General features: G+C 49.6%; 1 protein-coding gene across 2 annotated transcripts in view; it reads right to left on the bottom strand.

Moving 5' to 3' along the window:
• Pitpnc1 (phosphatidylinositol transfer protein cytoplasmic 1) overlaps positions 1-14,582 on the bottom strand; it is a 227,708-nt gene that overhangs the window by 111,436 nt on the left and 101,690 nt on the right. For both annotated transcript variants that reach the window (XM_042702684.1, XM_042702683.1), the window contains exon 2: positions 5,021-5,169. In XM_042702684.1, the coding sequence (XP_042558618.1) occupies positions 5,021-5,169 (149 nt within the window). The remainder of the gene's footprint in view (positions 1-5,020; positions 5,170-14,582) is intronic.

The raw sequence follows: 14,582 nt of genomic DNA, 5'->3' as shown, positions 1-14,582 counted from the left end.
GTTAGCTCTGCTCAAAATGAAGCTCTTATAATGACTTGAATTTATTTGGAGTCTGTTTTGTTCCATGAGTTAATTTAACTCTGCTCTAATATTCCACTTCCTTAATTACCATAATTTTATTTTAAAAAGTATGTTGCCTAGTAGAGTAAGTCCCTCTTATTCAGCTTTTCAAAATTGTTCGTATACATTTTTATAATAACCTTCTCCAGTTGTTTTATTTTTTTGTTTTGCCTGTCTTGGGTGCTGTCCCCAATCTTCTGTGCTCAAGGCTAGCACACTTCCACTAGAGTCACAGTTCTAATTTCAGATTTTTTGGAAAGTAGAGATAAGAATTGAATGGGCTTTCCTGCCGTGCTGGCTTCAAATCACAATCCTCAGATCTCAGCATCCTGCTAGGATTACAGGTATGAACTACTGGTTTCCGAATTGCATTAAAAAAAAACAACACTATTAGCAATTTAATGAGATTTACATTAAACTTATACGTTGATCTGTGATTTTATAATAATTTTCAATCCATGAATATGGTATATCCCATCATTAGTCTTGTGTTTTTAAAATATCCTCCAACTATTTTGGATATCTTGTAGATTTATTAGCAAGTATCTTTATTTTTCGATTGCAAATTAAATTTTTGAGTATCTTGTAGATTTTTTAACAGGTTCCTGTAAGTTTTTCTATTGTAAATGAAATGTTTAAAATTATATTTTTGCAACTATTTTGCCTGCCTGCGTGTTAATACTCAGTGTTTGTTCATCTGTGGGGCTTGAACTCATGGCTTTGAGCTCTTGCTTGCCCACAGCTGGTGCTTTACAACTTGAGACACACCTCCAGTCTGGATTTTTCTGGCTAATTGGAGATAGAGTCAGACTTTTCTGTCTAGGCTGGCTCTGAACTGTGATCAACCAGGTCTCTGTGTGGGGCTGGGGAATCAAACCCAGGGCCTTGTGTATGCTGGGCAAGCACTCTAGCACTGAGCTACATCCCCAGCTGTTCATTTCTTGTTCTATCACCTTGGTTAAGACCTTTCCACAAGGTCAGACAGAAGTGGTGATAACAGAATCCTTATTTAGTTCCTGACTTTACAGTGGACAAGCATACATAAAAATTTCCTTCATGTCAACTTAATGGCTCTCAGGGCTAAATCTGATTAGGTCATCACATTATTATTCTCTGAGGTATTTGATTTGCTAATGTTTTCTACAGGACGTGTATGTTCTTGGCTGACTTTTTTTTTTGGGGGGTGCCAGTACTGGGACTTGAATTCATTTCTCACTTTTAAGTCTCTAGGTAATAACCTCTCTCACCTATTGATTGTTAAAAAAAAAAAAAAAACTCTTATTTTTTTGTCAGTCATGGGGCTTGAACTCTGCGCCTGGGCTCTGTCCCTCAACTCTTCAGCTCAAGCCAAACACTCTACCACTTGAGCCACAGCGCTACTTCCAGTTTTCTGGTGGTTTATTGGAGATAGAGTCTCACCTACCCGGGCTGGCTTTGAACCGTGATCCTCAGATCCCACCCTCCTGAGTATCTAGGATTACAGGCGTGAGCCATCGGCACCCAGGAGACCTTTCTTATACTAGAGCATTCAGTTCTGTTCTCAAGGCTCACATGGCCAGCACTATTGGTTTTCTTCTAGCAATCACCCTCCATTCCTCTTCTTCCTTCCTTTTCTTCTCCTTTCCAAAAACAAAACAAAACAAAACCTCATAAATAAAAATACTGTCATGGCACCATTTAATCCATTGATCATCTAGTATGTCTTCTGGTGTTAGCATCAGCCAAGTGGAAAATATTGGTGTCTCATTGGCCAGAAGTGGTCACTTGGTCACCTCTTGCGGCAAGAGTGACTGGGAAAGTGAGTATCTTACCTTCCAATTTGTTTTGCCCTCAAAATGTATGTGTTCTATTTAGCATACATTATATTATTATTATTATTACTATTATTATTATTTTGGTGGTGCTGGGAATCTAACCCACAGTTTTGCAAGTACAAAGCAAACCCCATACTACTAGCTAGGCTCCTTGCCTTGTATGGATTTAGCATGTTATCTCTTGAAACTCATTTACTGTTCTACTGTTCCTTCAGACCTTCCTTTAACTTGTCTTTAAGAGAAAAAAACACAACTGAAAACAACCAACTTCTCTTTCCAATTCCTAAACAACATTAGCACCTTAGAGGCATTTTTTAAAACTATAATTACTACTCTTCTATCTTTTGTATTATTGTGCTTTATTACTTGATTTTATAGTTATAGCACCAATTAGCTATTGTTAGGGTTTTTAAAAGCTTTCTGGGCTCATTCAGATTTGCCCAGATGTTAACCAATTCGCTTTTTAATTACCTGTTACTCTAGCTACACCTCTTCTTTCTGGGCTCAAGAGGCAGGCAAGCTCTTCCTTCAACCACACCCCTAGTTTGAACCACACCCCATGTTCTTTTGTTTTTTACTCAGCTAGGATCTCACACTTTTTTTTTTGGGGGGGGGGTGGTGGCAGCAGGGTGCAGGTCCTGGAATTTGAACTCAGGGCTTGGGGCTGTCTCTGAGCTTTTTTGCTCAAGGCTAGTGCTTTTTGGTGATTAACTGGTGCTAAGAGTCTCAGGAACTTTCCTGCCCAGGCTGGCTCTGAACCACCATCCTCAGATCTCAGCCTCCTAAGTAGCTAGGATGACAGGCGTGAGCATCCCTCGGGTACTCAAGGTCTCCAACCTTGCCGCAGCCCCGCCCCTTTTCTTTTTCCTGTTGTGGGGTTTGAACTCAGAGCCTGGGCTCTGTCCCTGAGCTTTGTCCTCTCAAGGCTAGCACTCTACCACTTTGTGCCATAGTTCCACTGCCAGTTTTCTGATGATTAACTGGAGATGAGAATCTCCCAGACTTTGCAGCTCTGGCTGGCTCCCAACTGTGATCCTCAGTCACCCGAGTAGCTAGGAGTAGCTAGGATTATAGGCGTGAGCCACCCGGCCTGTTAAAAACGGATTCTGAGGTGGCCCTAGGGGCACAATGGCCCAGCTCCTAGGTGCCCGTGGCTCTCCAGGGACCCTGACATCTCCTGGCTTCCTCGGCACTCATCAGCCTGATTCCCACGGTGATTTAAGTTTCCTTCTAGCTCTGGCACCTGGGGATTTCCCTTCCTTTATTTATTTTTTTTTTGTCGGTCGTGGGGCTTGAACTCTGGGCCTGGGTGCTGTCCCTCAGCTCTTCAGCTCAAGGCGAGCGCTCTACCACTTGAGCTACAGCGCCACTTCTGGTTTTCTGGTGGTTTATTGGAGATAGGAGTCTCACGGTCTCTCCTGCCCGGGCTGGCTTTGAACCACGATTCTCAGATCTCAGCCTCCTGAGTAGCTAGGCTTACAGGCGTGAGCCACCAGCGCCCGGCTCCCTTCCTTTATTTTGAGATCAGCTTTGGATCATTCTGTTTCCTCCTGTGTGTGCGGCAGGAAGCAGCCATCTTCTCCCTTACTCTTACTGAGAGTCCACATCTTTTATTTACAACACATTTCCCCTCTCGGTAATGTGGACGACTCGCTTTTAGAATAAATATCCTAGTATTTTGATCGTGAAAACAGACAGGACACAGCCAGCCAGACACTTCTTCGGGTTCAGCAAAAGCTATAAAGTTGCTGAGACTTTTTTCCTTTGATTTTTCTTTTTGGGTACAGAGGGAACATTCACTAGGCAATAACTTAAAAGAATGTCATTGTCTGCCAAGAAATGGAATTTTCCGTAGTTTCTGTTTTCCTGCATCTCCCTCCCTCAATTCTCTTTGCTCTTCAGAGGTGATGCCTGGGGGGCCTGGGTTCAAGGGATCTCCATCCCTTCCACGCTCAGAAGGCCAACGCAGAGGAATCTGTCTCTGTAAAGAAGCCATTCCTAGGCTGGGCATGTGGCTCAGTGGTAGGTGCTCGCCTAGCACGCATGAAGCCCTGGGTTCAATCCCTCAGTACCTCATACACAGAAAAGGCCAGATGTGGTGCTGTGGCTCATATGGTAGAGTGCTAGCCTTGAGCAAAAGAACCTCAGGGACAGTGCCCAGGCCCTGAGTTCAAGCACCAGGACTGGAGGAAAAAAAAACAAAAAAAGAAGTCATTCCTAGACCCAGGGCAAAGCAAGTCCTGTGGGTCAACAGTGGGCTGGAGGCAGAGGTGGTTCAAAGCCTGAGAATTGCCAACTTCTCCCAGAGGCCAGGGATCAATCTCATCGGCATTTCCTCGAGGCTCAGGAACTTCCTAGCTCTGCAGCCCTGGCTAGAGGGACTGGAGACTTACATCTACTCTGGTGACAGGTTCCAAGGCATCAAGGATGGATGGACAGTCACCAGGGACAACTCTGAATGCTCACAGTGGGCCAACCAGAGAGGCCACGGGTAGGTGGGAGCCGGAGTATACAGGGAAGGCTGATTTCAACAGCTCATTCCAGTCACCTACACTCCTAGGTCACCCTGTTGCCACGATTCTAACCCAGACAAGAGCCAGAACAGAAGGATGGGTTGCATCTGAGGGGGAAGGACGGGGAGATCATCAGACCAGCTCTAGTCATCCACTATATCATTAGCAATAAAAGAAAAAAATAGGAAGCAGGAAAGACAAACTTGACCTGAACAGGTTTAAAATCCTTCCTAACGCAGGGGGACAACCTTTGACCTAGTCTGTGTTGATCTAGTCCCAAGTGTCTGGACTTTTCTCCAGGTCCCTTTCCAGACACCTGATTACCACTCCACTACAAACGAAGTCCTAGTTTATCAAGACGCAAGGGCACAAGAGCCCGCAGACCCGCCCTGCCATGTGAAGGGGTCATCTCCTCCCACAGCTAACGGAACGCCCGCAACGCCAGCCCTTCCGGGGCTTAGCTCAGGAGCGCCGTGATTGGGCACAGTGAATAGCAGACTGGCTCCCACCTGGAAGGGGCAGGACAGGGCCAGGGCAGAACTGCTAGCCCCACGCCCACGGCCGCAACCTCACACGGGGCTTGGCATCAGGAGCCAAGGGACTCTAGGGTGTCTCCCCGGCAGCCCGACTCACCTGTTGAGATACACCCGCTTCTCGGTGAACTGGCCGTTGCCGTGGTGAGGGTCCTCGAAGGGCTCGTTCTGCACGACCTCCACGCCCTCGCCCCGGTCGCTCTGCTCGTGGCTGTGCTTGCTGATCATGTACAGCTGTCCGATCTTGTACTGCAAAGCGCACAGACACGGAGACGCAGGTCAGCCCGGCTGGCCTCTGAAGATAACCTCCCCCCATCCCCTCCCCGCCACCCTGGCACACCGAGTGACCCCACCCCCACCCCCCACCCCTTCTGCGGAGCAAAGAAAGCTGTGCCCGGGTTCTCTGCAGTGCCCGGGTTCTCTGCAGTGCCCGGGTTCTCTGCAGTGGCTGGGCTACGTAGCTCCACCTCAGTCATCGAAGCTCGCATGTCCCCACTCCCAATGTGAGTGGCTCCCCTGGGGCCCGCTGTCCACATCTCCCAGGTGGCTGGACATGAGAACCTTCTGGAAGCTTTCAAAAGCCCCAAGGAGAGGCTGAGTTCCAGAAACCTGTGCCACGCTGGCAACCAGGGCTCTCTGAGTCCTCCTCCAGTTCCATGGTGGCTGGTGAAGCCTCCGGCCAGAGTCCCAGGCACCACCGCCCCCCCTCAAAACGACCCAATGACCAAGGCCACGGGAGACGTTCTGTCTTGTCTTCACTGTTTACTTGTGCCAGTCCTGGGGCTTGAACTCAGGGCTGGAGCCTTGTCCCTGAGCTTTTCTTCTTCTCAAGGCTAAAGCTACAACCACTTGAGCCACAGCTCCATTTCTGGCTTTTTTTTTTTTTTAAAGCAGTTTATTGGAGATAAGAGTCCCATGGCCTTTTCTGGCAACTGGCCTCAAACCCCAATCCTCAGATCTCAGCCTCTTAGGTAGCTAGGACCCACCCAGGATCCAGCTGGTATTTCTACCTCCCAGTAGAAAGTTCCAAAGAACTTCTGCAGCAGTGAAATTAATTTGATAGGGGGTTAGTAAGAGAGGAAGAGAGAGGCGGCGGGCTTTTGCTCAAGGGAAAAGTCCATTCAAGGTCTCCGGCAGGATGACATGTTCCTGCAGGGGCCCTGGCAACACAGCTATGATGTCACAGCAGCTGAGGGACAAGGGCGGAGCCTGAGTCTGCAGCAAGATCATGACAATGCCCCCTGTCTCCCCAACAGCCCAAGCAGGCAGGGATGCAGGTCCCCCAAACGTGTACAAGAGGAAGAAATAGATTTTAAGTTTAGGGGGCAGAAGAAATGTTCAAGTCAGCAGTGGATGGTTTCAAAGCTTAGAGGACGCGGGTCTATGGATGGCTCTTCCATGCTGGGCCAGGTATGAAGAAGCTGGTGGGAGCTAGGCTGTGGCCAGCCCAGGGGACCAGGCCTGGTAACCATGACAACGGCAGCAGGCTAGGGCTCTGGGCTGGTTCTTCTCCAACGGCTGTGCTACCTGGGCAGGCCACGCCCATCTCCAGAAAAGGAGTGTGGCCACATACTTGAAGGGAGGAGGGAGAGAGGAAGAGGAAGAGGAAGAGATGCAGGTGGAAAATCAGAAAGGAATCTAGGTGCAGAAGCTGGACTTGGATTCCCCCTAGTCCAGTACTACTTTGACTCTGGCTCACGAACACTAGAGCTCTTGCCAGGGTGGCAACTTGTAAGGAACAAGTCCACAGCTGGGTGATTTGTGAGCTACAGCTATGAGATCCATGGTCTACCTTGCACAAGTCTTGAGCCTGGGTGTCCGGTTGCTCGGTGGGCAGTGGGGTTCCACTGGCAGGTGCTTTGTACTGGGTGTTCAAACTCTAAATGACTGCAGACAGTGGAATATTACTCAGCCACAAAAAAAGAATCAAAGGGACTCAAAGTGAAATTGCTTAATGTGTGCTATGGGCTGAAGTGTGCTCTCTGAAATGTGGGGAAGCCTTGCTTCTTTGCGCCTCAGAATGTGACTTATTTGGAAAAAGGGCCTTTATGGGGCCGAGCGAGTAAAACTGAGGTCATTAGGATGGGCTCTGGCGGAATGTGGTATGTGCCCTTCCAAAAAAGAAAATGTGGGCACAAGGCACAGACTGGCACAGAGGAAGCAGGTGTGAAGAGAACATGGCCAAGGATTGAGACCTGGAACAGAATTTCCCTCGCAATCTTCAGAAGGAACCCACTCTGGCTGAGCATGGTAGCAGATGCCTGTTCTCCCAGCCTTCGGGAGGCGAAGGGAGAAGGCTCAAGAGTTTGGGGCTAGCCTTGGTTGTGTAGAGAAACTACATCATGAGGTGAGGAAAGATCCCAAGACAACAAACTTCTAAATGTCAGCCGGTATGGGTATTTTGCAGGGCAACTCTAGAAAACATGCGCAGTTGGTGCACGGTTTCTTTTGGGGTTGGCTACATGGTGGAAACTGCCTGGGATGACTGGATCAGACGGCACTGAAATGATCACTGTCCAGTTGGTCGGTGCTGGACTGCTTGCCCAGCCCGCACGAGGTCAATGTGTAACACAGCAAAGCCATTAGCCAGACGCCAGTCAGCCCGGCTGGGTGGAGCTCAAGGGCCCTGCGCGGGGCCGGGCAAGGGCAGCTGATTCACTGGGGTCGGAGGAGGCCGGGACTCTCCCTCATTCATCACTCCAGAGGCTCGCACCCCAGCCAGGCAGAGCAGACACCAGGCTGAGCTAAGACAGCCTCAGGCCAGGGAGCACCAGCAGAGGGGAGGGATGGTGGGCGGGAGAGATGGCCCAGCGCTGGTGACCGCCGCTTCCTTCCAGCCCAAGAAAATCAGGTGCGCGGTGCTACTTGGGGCCATTGAAGCTGATCAGTAAGAAGCTGCTTGGGTAGTTTTCATTTTGTTATTTCCTTTTTCTCAGCCTAGGGTTTGAACTCAGGGCCTGGGCCCTGTGTCTGAGCTACTTTGTTGTTGCCTTAAATCAGGGCAAGTGCGCTACTACGTGAGCCACAGCTCCACTTGTGGCTTTTTGGTGTTTAATTGGAGATGAGAGTCTCATGGCCTTTGAACGGCGATCCTCAGCTCTCAGCCTCCTGAGTATCTGGGATTACAGGCATGAGTCACCAGTGCCTGGCTTTGTGTTTAAGCTACTTTTGTGATTTGCAGACAAAGCGCATAGAGTTTCTCAGAGGGGAAGGGACAGATAATCAATGTTCAAGTGACCGGTTACCTAAAAGTGACGTTTCTGGGGTCACTCCCCAACCTCTACATTCAATGGTGGGACAGGAGGCTGGAATCCTGCTCTCTCTCTCTCTCTCTCTTTCTCCCTCCCTTCCTCCCTCCCTCTCTCTCTCACTCACACTCACACTCACACACACACACACTCAATGCCCAACCCAGGCAGCAGGACATGGTGGCATTTGTGGGTACTGGCACAGAATCATCAGAACCAGGCTGGTGGACTCTGTTCTTAGAGGCCTGTATCTGGGCTGGGAAGTTGGCTCAGTGGTAGAGCACTTGCCTTGCATGCATGAGGCCCTGGGTTCGCTTCCTCAGCACCACATAAGCAGAAAAAAAAAAAGCCGGAAGCGGCACTGTGGCTCAAATGGTAGAGTGCTAGCCTTGAGCTGAAGAGCTGAGGGACAGCACCAGGCCCAGAGTTCAGGACCCACAACCGGACCAAAAAAACCCAAAAAACCAGAGGCCTGTATCTTGTCATCTTTTGTATCTATTTCTTGCCAAGTTCCATCCCTAATGAGAGAAAAATACCACATCCCTGATCACTGGTTACAAACCAACTTGCAAGCTCAAGCGAAAGCTACAAACTCCCACAGTTTGAGAATCCACAGTGATGATGATGATGATGATGATGGTGATGATGATGGTGATGGTGGTGATGGTGGTGATGGTGGTGATGATGAAGATAATGACATACCCTTACTGGCTACCTATCAGCTCAAGGCACCGATTAGGTATAATCTATTTCTAATCCAACATGTCAGCCAGGGAGGTATTGCCAGATAAGGAAACGGAGTCACAGAGAGATCGAAGGTTTTCTGTAGCTCAAAGCTGGCAGGCCTAGGACGTGAATGGCTCACCCAGCCCCAGCCCTTACCCGCTCTGAACAGGTGAATGAGTGTCACAAATCTGGGCCTCGGTGTGATTTTTAAAAAGGAGGGGGTGGTGTACCAGGAACCATGCCTTTGCTTTTAAGAAGTCGAGTTAGTGAAAAGGCTGACTGCAAGCTCAAAGTTGCTGTAGCTCCGTTCCCATCTGGCTTGGGGAAGCAATTAATTATGCCCTAACTTTGTACAATCTATTGTTATCATTCCAGAGTTTGGGGTAATCATTACAGGCAATCATGATTAGAGACAGCTCCACTCTGCAGGCTGAGCTCTGTGCGAGCTATCATCAGAGCAGCTACCCCAAATAATTATCTTCTCCGCTGTTAAAACATATTCAAATCACAGGGCTCCAGATCTTTCCTTCGGGGGCCCAGGGCTGGAGGCTGAATAGTGCCGAAGCCTGCGAAGCAAGGCAGGAGATGACACCGCTGGAGAAACCAAGCGTGTCATTCGTTCACGCGGTTGCAAACGGTAGGGCTCGATGGCATGAAGTTGCACAGCACACTTCAACCTTGAGATTGTGTGTGTGTGTCTGTGTGTCTGTGTGTGAGTGTGTGTGTGTGTACCGGTAGTGGAGCTTGAATTCAGGATCTAGGTACTATCCCCAAGCTTTTATGCTCAAGGCTGGCACTCTACCATTTGAGCCACAGCTTCACTTCCAACTTTTTTGGTGGTTAACTGGAGATTAGAGTCTCACAGACTTTCCTGCCTGGGCTGGCTTTGAACTATATAATCCTTAGATCTCAGCCTCCTAAGCAGTTAGGATGACAGGCGTAAGCCACCAGCACCTGGTGAGACTTAATTTTTATATGTTGCTGTTGTTTTACCAGTCCTGGGGCTTGAACTCAGCACCTGGGCATTGTCCCCGAGCCTCTCTGGGCTCAAGGCTAGTGCTCTACTACTTGAGCCACAGCACCACTTCTGGCTTTTTCTGTGTATGGGGTACTGAGGAATTGAACCCAGAGCTTCATGCATGCGAGGCAAGCGCTCTCCCCTGAGCCTCATTACCAGTCTGAGACTTAACTTTTCAAAACTTGACTTGAAGCCCACCTGTGTGGCCCATGGTCAGGGATTCGCCAAGATCCCATTAACCCCTCCAGCGCCAACCCTGCCCAGAGCAGCCTTGAGTCCCATGCATTTGGGATAGAATTGCAAGGTGTCATGGCTTCCCTGAACTCTTCCCCGCCTCCCATCCCTTTCTCTTCCTCCACCAGTCCCAGCTCCTAGTCCACACAAACCACTTTGCATTCATCATCACCAACTCCCAGGGAGCCTCCTTTCCCCGATGGGGCTCTGTTTCTCCAGGTCCCATGGCAATTACGATCTTCTTTGGCCTTTTGCATCAAGATGGACAAGGGAGGGGGGGCCACGTGACCTCAGCAGCTGTCATCTGACTTAATAGGAAGTGACATGCTTTCCCATCTGTGAAGCATGCCTGATATCTCTAGCTATGTGGAGGGAAAAGCAGAGGGTGATGTGAGCTGACCTTCTTGGGGGCCGGGGGTAGGGTCCCCTGTTACTCATGTGACCCTTAATGCTGCAAGGAGACCATTCTTCCAGCCTCATGACACAGATGCCAAACACAGTAAAGCAATGGCTCCAGGGCGCGCGCACGAGAAACCCGCCGCACACAGGAAGTCAGGCCTACTGTCGCCTGCGTGCCAAAGCGACGTCACCACTGTGATGACACCCGGGAACGGGCTGTCATGAGGGTAGACGCCGACAACCTCTCTCGGAAAGCTAGAGGCAAGAGCCGCTGCTCCATCAGCCCATAGCAGGCAAAGGCACCGGGAACCAACGTTCACCTCTTGGCAGCTGGCAAACTCTGAGCCTGGGACCTTTTTGGAGAATCAGGTTTACTGGAGCACAGCTGTGCTCGCTGTCACGCTACCGCAGTAGAGGTAAAGTGGTCTGCACCGAGACTCGATGTAAGGCTCCTAGAGTGGGAAGTATATTTATGATGTGGTCCAGCCCTTCTTGAGTCTATGGGTACTGGACTAGCCTGGGACAGTTTCAGCTTTCCTTCAGCCTGGTAGCTATCTGAGAATGACAACGACTTGCTGTATGTAGCATTTGAAATGTAGCTTGTGTGCTGGGTGTAGTGGCTTAAGCCTGTAATCTCTTGGGGGAGGCAAGAGGCTAGCCTGGGCAAAAACAAAGTGAGCAAGACCTCATCCCAACCAGGAGCCACGTGTGGTGGTGTACCGGTAATGTCAGCTCTGCAGGGGGCGTATGAAGGTAAAGAGAATCATAGTCCATGCCAAGCCAAAACTTGAGTCCCTGCCTAACACAGTAACTGAGGTACAAAGTCAGGATATGGCTCCAGCGGCAAAGGGTCCGTCTAGAAAGTTCAGGGCCCTGAGTTCAAAACCTAATGTTGCAACTTTTAATTCCAGTGCAAAGGTTGCTGATTTGTGACTCAATAATGACATTCAGGCCTCTGAATCTACTTTTTTTCAATGGGAAATAATACAAAATCCAAACGCAGATAACGTCCTTCTGTGGAAAATTTAGCTTGTGAGTTGACATTGCTTTAAGTGTGAAACGCACTTTGGATTTGTCAAACAAATGAGCAAAATAGAATAAAGGAAGGGTTCATGAGTAATTTTTATAAGGTTGAGGGTCTGGCTCAAGTGGTAAAATATCTGCCCTGAGTTCAAGTCTAAGTAGTGCCAAAAGGAACAATACTTTTTTTGGGGGTGAGGGGGGCAGTGAGAGGAATATGGTCTAGGGACTTGAACTCAGGGACTGGACACTGTCCCTCCCTGTGCTTTCTTACTCAAGGCCAGCACTTTACCACTTTGATCCACAGCTCCATTTATGGTTTTCTGTTGGTTAACTGGAGGGAAGAATCTTAAGAACTCTCCTGCCTGGGCTGGCTTTGAACCGTGATCCTCCTATCTCAGTCTCCTGAGTAGCTAGGGTTACAGACAGGTCTGAGCCACCAATGCCCAGTGAATAATACTTTTTAGTATTGATTATATATCAAAATGGTGCCATTTTGAATACACTGATCTACTGAGAATAGGTTCTGGTAACTAACGTCATTTGTTTCTTTTTAACATCTTTGGAGCAACGTGGCTACTGGAAAATGTGAGTTTCCCAGCTCGTGTATTCCCACTGGCTATTGTGGATTCCAACTGAGATCGACGGGAATTCAAAGCGCCCCGCCACGACACCACGCCAAGACCTTCTCTGGGCTCTGGAGGCCACAGGCCAGCGGTCAGAGCCAGGCCACGTGTTTCCAAGCGGAACAGGCAGCATGGTGCTGGCCCCTGGGAGGCCCCGGAGCAGCCCCCCACCCCCCCACCCCGGCTTCCTTAGACAAGTTACTTATCCGAGCCACTTTCTTCTGATCACTAAAAAGGAACTAATAAAATGCCTTCAAGGGACACGGAGAGAACTTGAGAAAGGATTCACAGAGGGAAGCGTTTCCTAAATTGTCAACCTGTACCCAAACTGCCCGGGCGCCCACGGCCCCCTCTCTTTGGCCCTGCGTCTGACGTGAACGTGTAGTCCTGTTGTGTTCCGGCCCCGTAGCTCTAGGGGAGTGGAGGAGAGTGAGGCACCTGCCAGACTTTCTGTTTCTGAGATCACCTCACGCCCTAGCCTAGGCTAGCCCCTAAGATCATCATCGTCCTGCCTTGCGCTTCTGCGTGCTGGGATGACAGGCCTGTGCACCACACCTGGTCCTTGTGCAATGCAGAAACCAGAGAAAACCTGAGCCAGGCCCACGGTGTCTACCTGTCAACTCAGCTTCTCAGGAGGCTGAGGCAGAAGGACCTGGAATCTGAGGCCAGAGAGACCTTGTTGAAAGAGAAGGTGGAGAAGAGAAAAGAGAGAGACAGAAAGAGAGAGGGGCACACAAAGGAGGAGGAAGAGGGAGAAAAGGGAGGGAAGGAGAGAAGGAAAAGAGGGAGGGAGGGAGGGAAGCAAGGAAGGCCAACCATCTAAGCAAGGCCCTGAGTTGAGCATGAGGTGTAAGGTAGGTGATGGCTAGACACTGACCATCTGTCCAGGACTTTTCCCTTTGTAAAAGACTCAACACTTCCCACAAGTCTTCGGAAATGGCTGGGAACTTCCCTGGATATGAAGAAATGTGCTGTTCACAGGGGAAGCAAGCTGGGCGGAGGTTGTGGGTGGGGAGGGTGAGCCGGGGACTAGACAGCAATTCTACCGCTCAACCTACACTTCCAACCCCTTTATACTTGGTTACGTGTGTGTGTGTGTGTGTGTGTGTGTGTGTGTGTGTGTGTGTGTGTGTGTGTGTGTGTGTGTGTGTGTGTGTGTGTGTGTGTGTGTGTGCGTGTGTCCCAGGGCTTGGACTCCGGGCCTGGGTGCGGTCCCTGAGCTTTTTCCCTCAAGGCTGGCACTTGAACAACCTGACGCACAGCTCCACTTCCAAAGTTTTGGTGGTCAATGGCAGATACAAGTCTCATGGACTTTGCTGTCCAGGCTGGCTTTGAACCACGATCCTCAGATCTCAGCCTCCTGAGTAGCTAGGATGACAGGTGCGAGCCACCGCCCCGTAGAGCTTTTTGCCTTTACTGGTGCAGGACGTGACTCAGGAGCTCCTTATTCCTCCAGACTCTGTGATTCAATGTGCAGACAGGAAGATTTAAAAAGGGAAGGAAAAAAAAAAAGGTGCAAAGCTCTCCGGCATTTCGTCAGATGTCACTCTGCCAGCTCAATAAACCACAAAAACCAATATCCGATCCTACAAAGGACATACAAACCTGCAGCTCGCTCGCAGGGTATCAGACCATCATCATATATTTATCTTTCCTCCTAGACGTTTACAAGCGGCGCTCGGAGGAGCCTTGTTTACGTAATACCTGTGTCACTGGGCCGGGGCACAGGAATGAAAATGCTGATAAAAAAAAAAAAAAGATCTGAAAGGGAGTCGGGTTATTGGCATTTAATTCCAAAAAAAGAAAAAAAATCCCCCTTTTGTGACAAACTAATATAACCTGCGGTGTACACAGATGCTTAACCGGGCCTAAGTTTGGGACTGAAGTCATAGGAATGGAGGCCCTGGCTTCAAGGGCAGCGTCCAGGCAAGGCTTCATTCACATAGCGCCAAGCCCCGTGCTGAATCTGTGGCTGCAACTGGGTGTCACCCTAGCCATTCAGGAGGCTGAGATCCTGAGGAGTGCAGTTCAAAGGCAGCCTGGGTGGAGAAGTCTGTGAGACTCCCTTTTCAAACTTTATCCAGCCAAAGGCTAGCCTGGAGGCCTGGCTCAAATGGTAGAGTGCCATTCATGAGCAAGAAAGCCAAGCAAGAGCACAAGGCCCTGAATTCAAGTCCTGGTGTCAGCAAAATCAGTCTCCTCAGCCATCCATGGTAACCTACTCCCCTGGGCCAGCACCGGGCAGCTTGACACGCTTTGGAGATCTTGGTTTTAAGAGTGCTGTGTCAGCCAGGCATCGGTTGCTCACGCCTGTCATCCTAGCTACTCAGGAGGCTGAGATCTGAGGATCATGGTTCAAAGCTAGCCGGGGCAGGAAAGTCCGATTCCTCC

Source organism: Dipodomys spectabilis, unplaced genomic scaffold (assembly GCF_019054845.1).
Source record: "Dipodomys spectabilis isolate Male_0828 unplaced genomic scaffold, ASM1905484v1 ptg000329l, whole genome shotgun sequence".
Lineage (NCBI taxonomy): Eukaryota > Metazoa > Chordata > Mammalia > Rodentia > Heteromyidae > Dipodomys > Dipodomys spectabilis.
The sequence above is the reverse complement of the archived record's forward strand: the minus strand, read 5'-3'. Positions and strand labels throughout refer to the sequence as shown.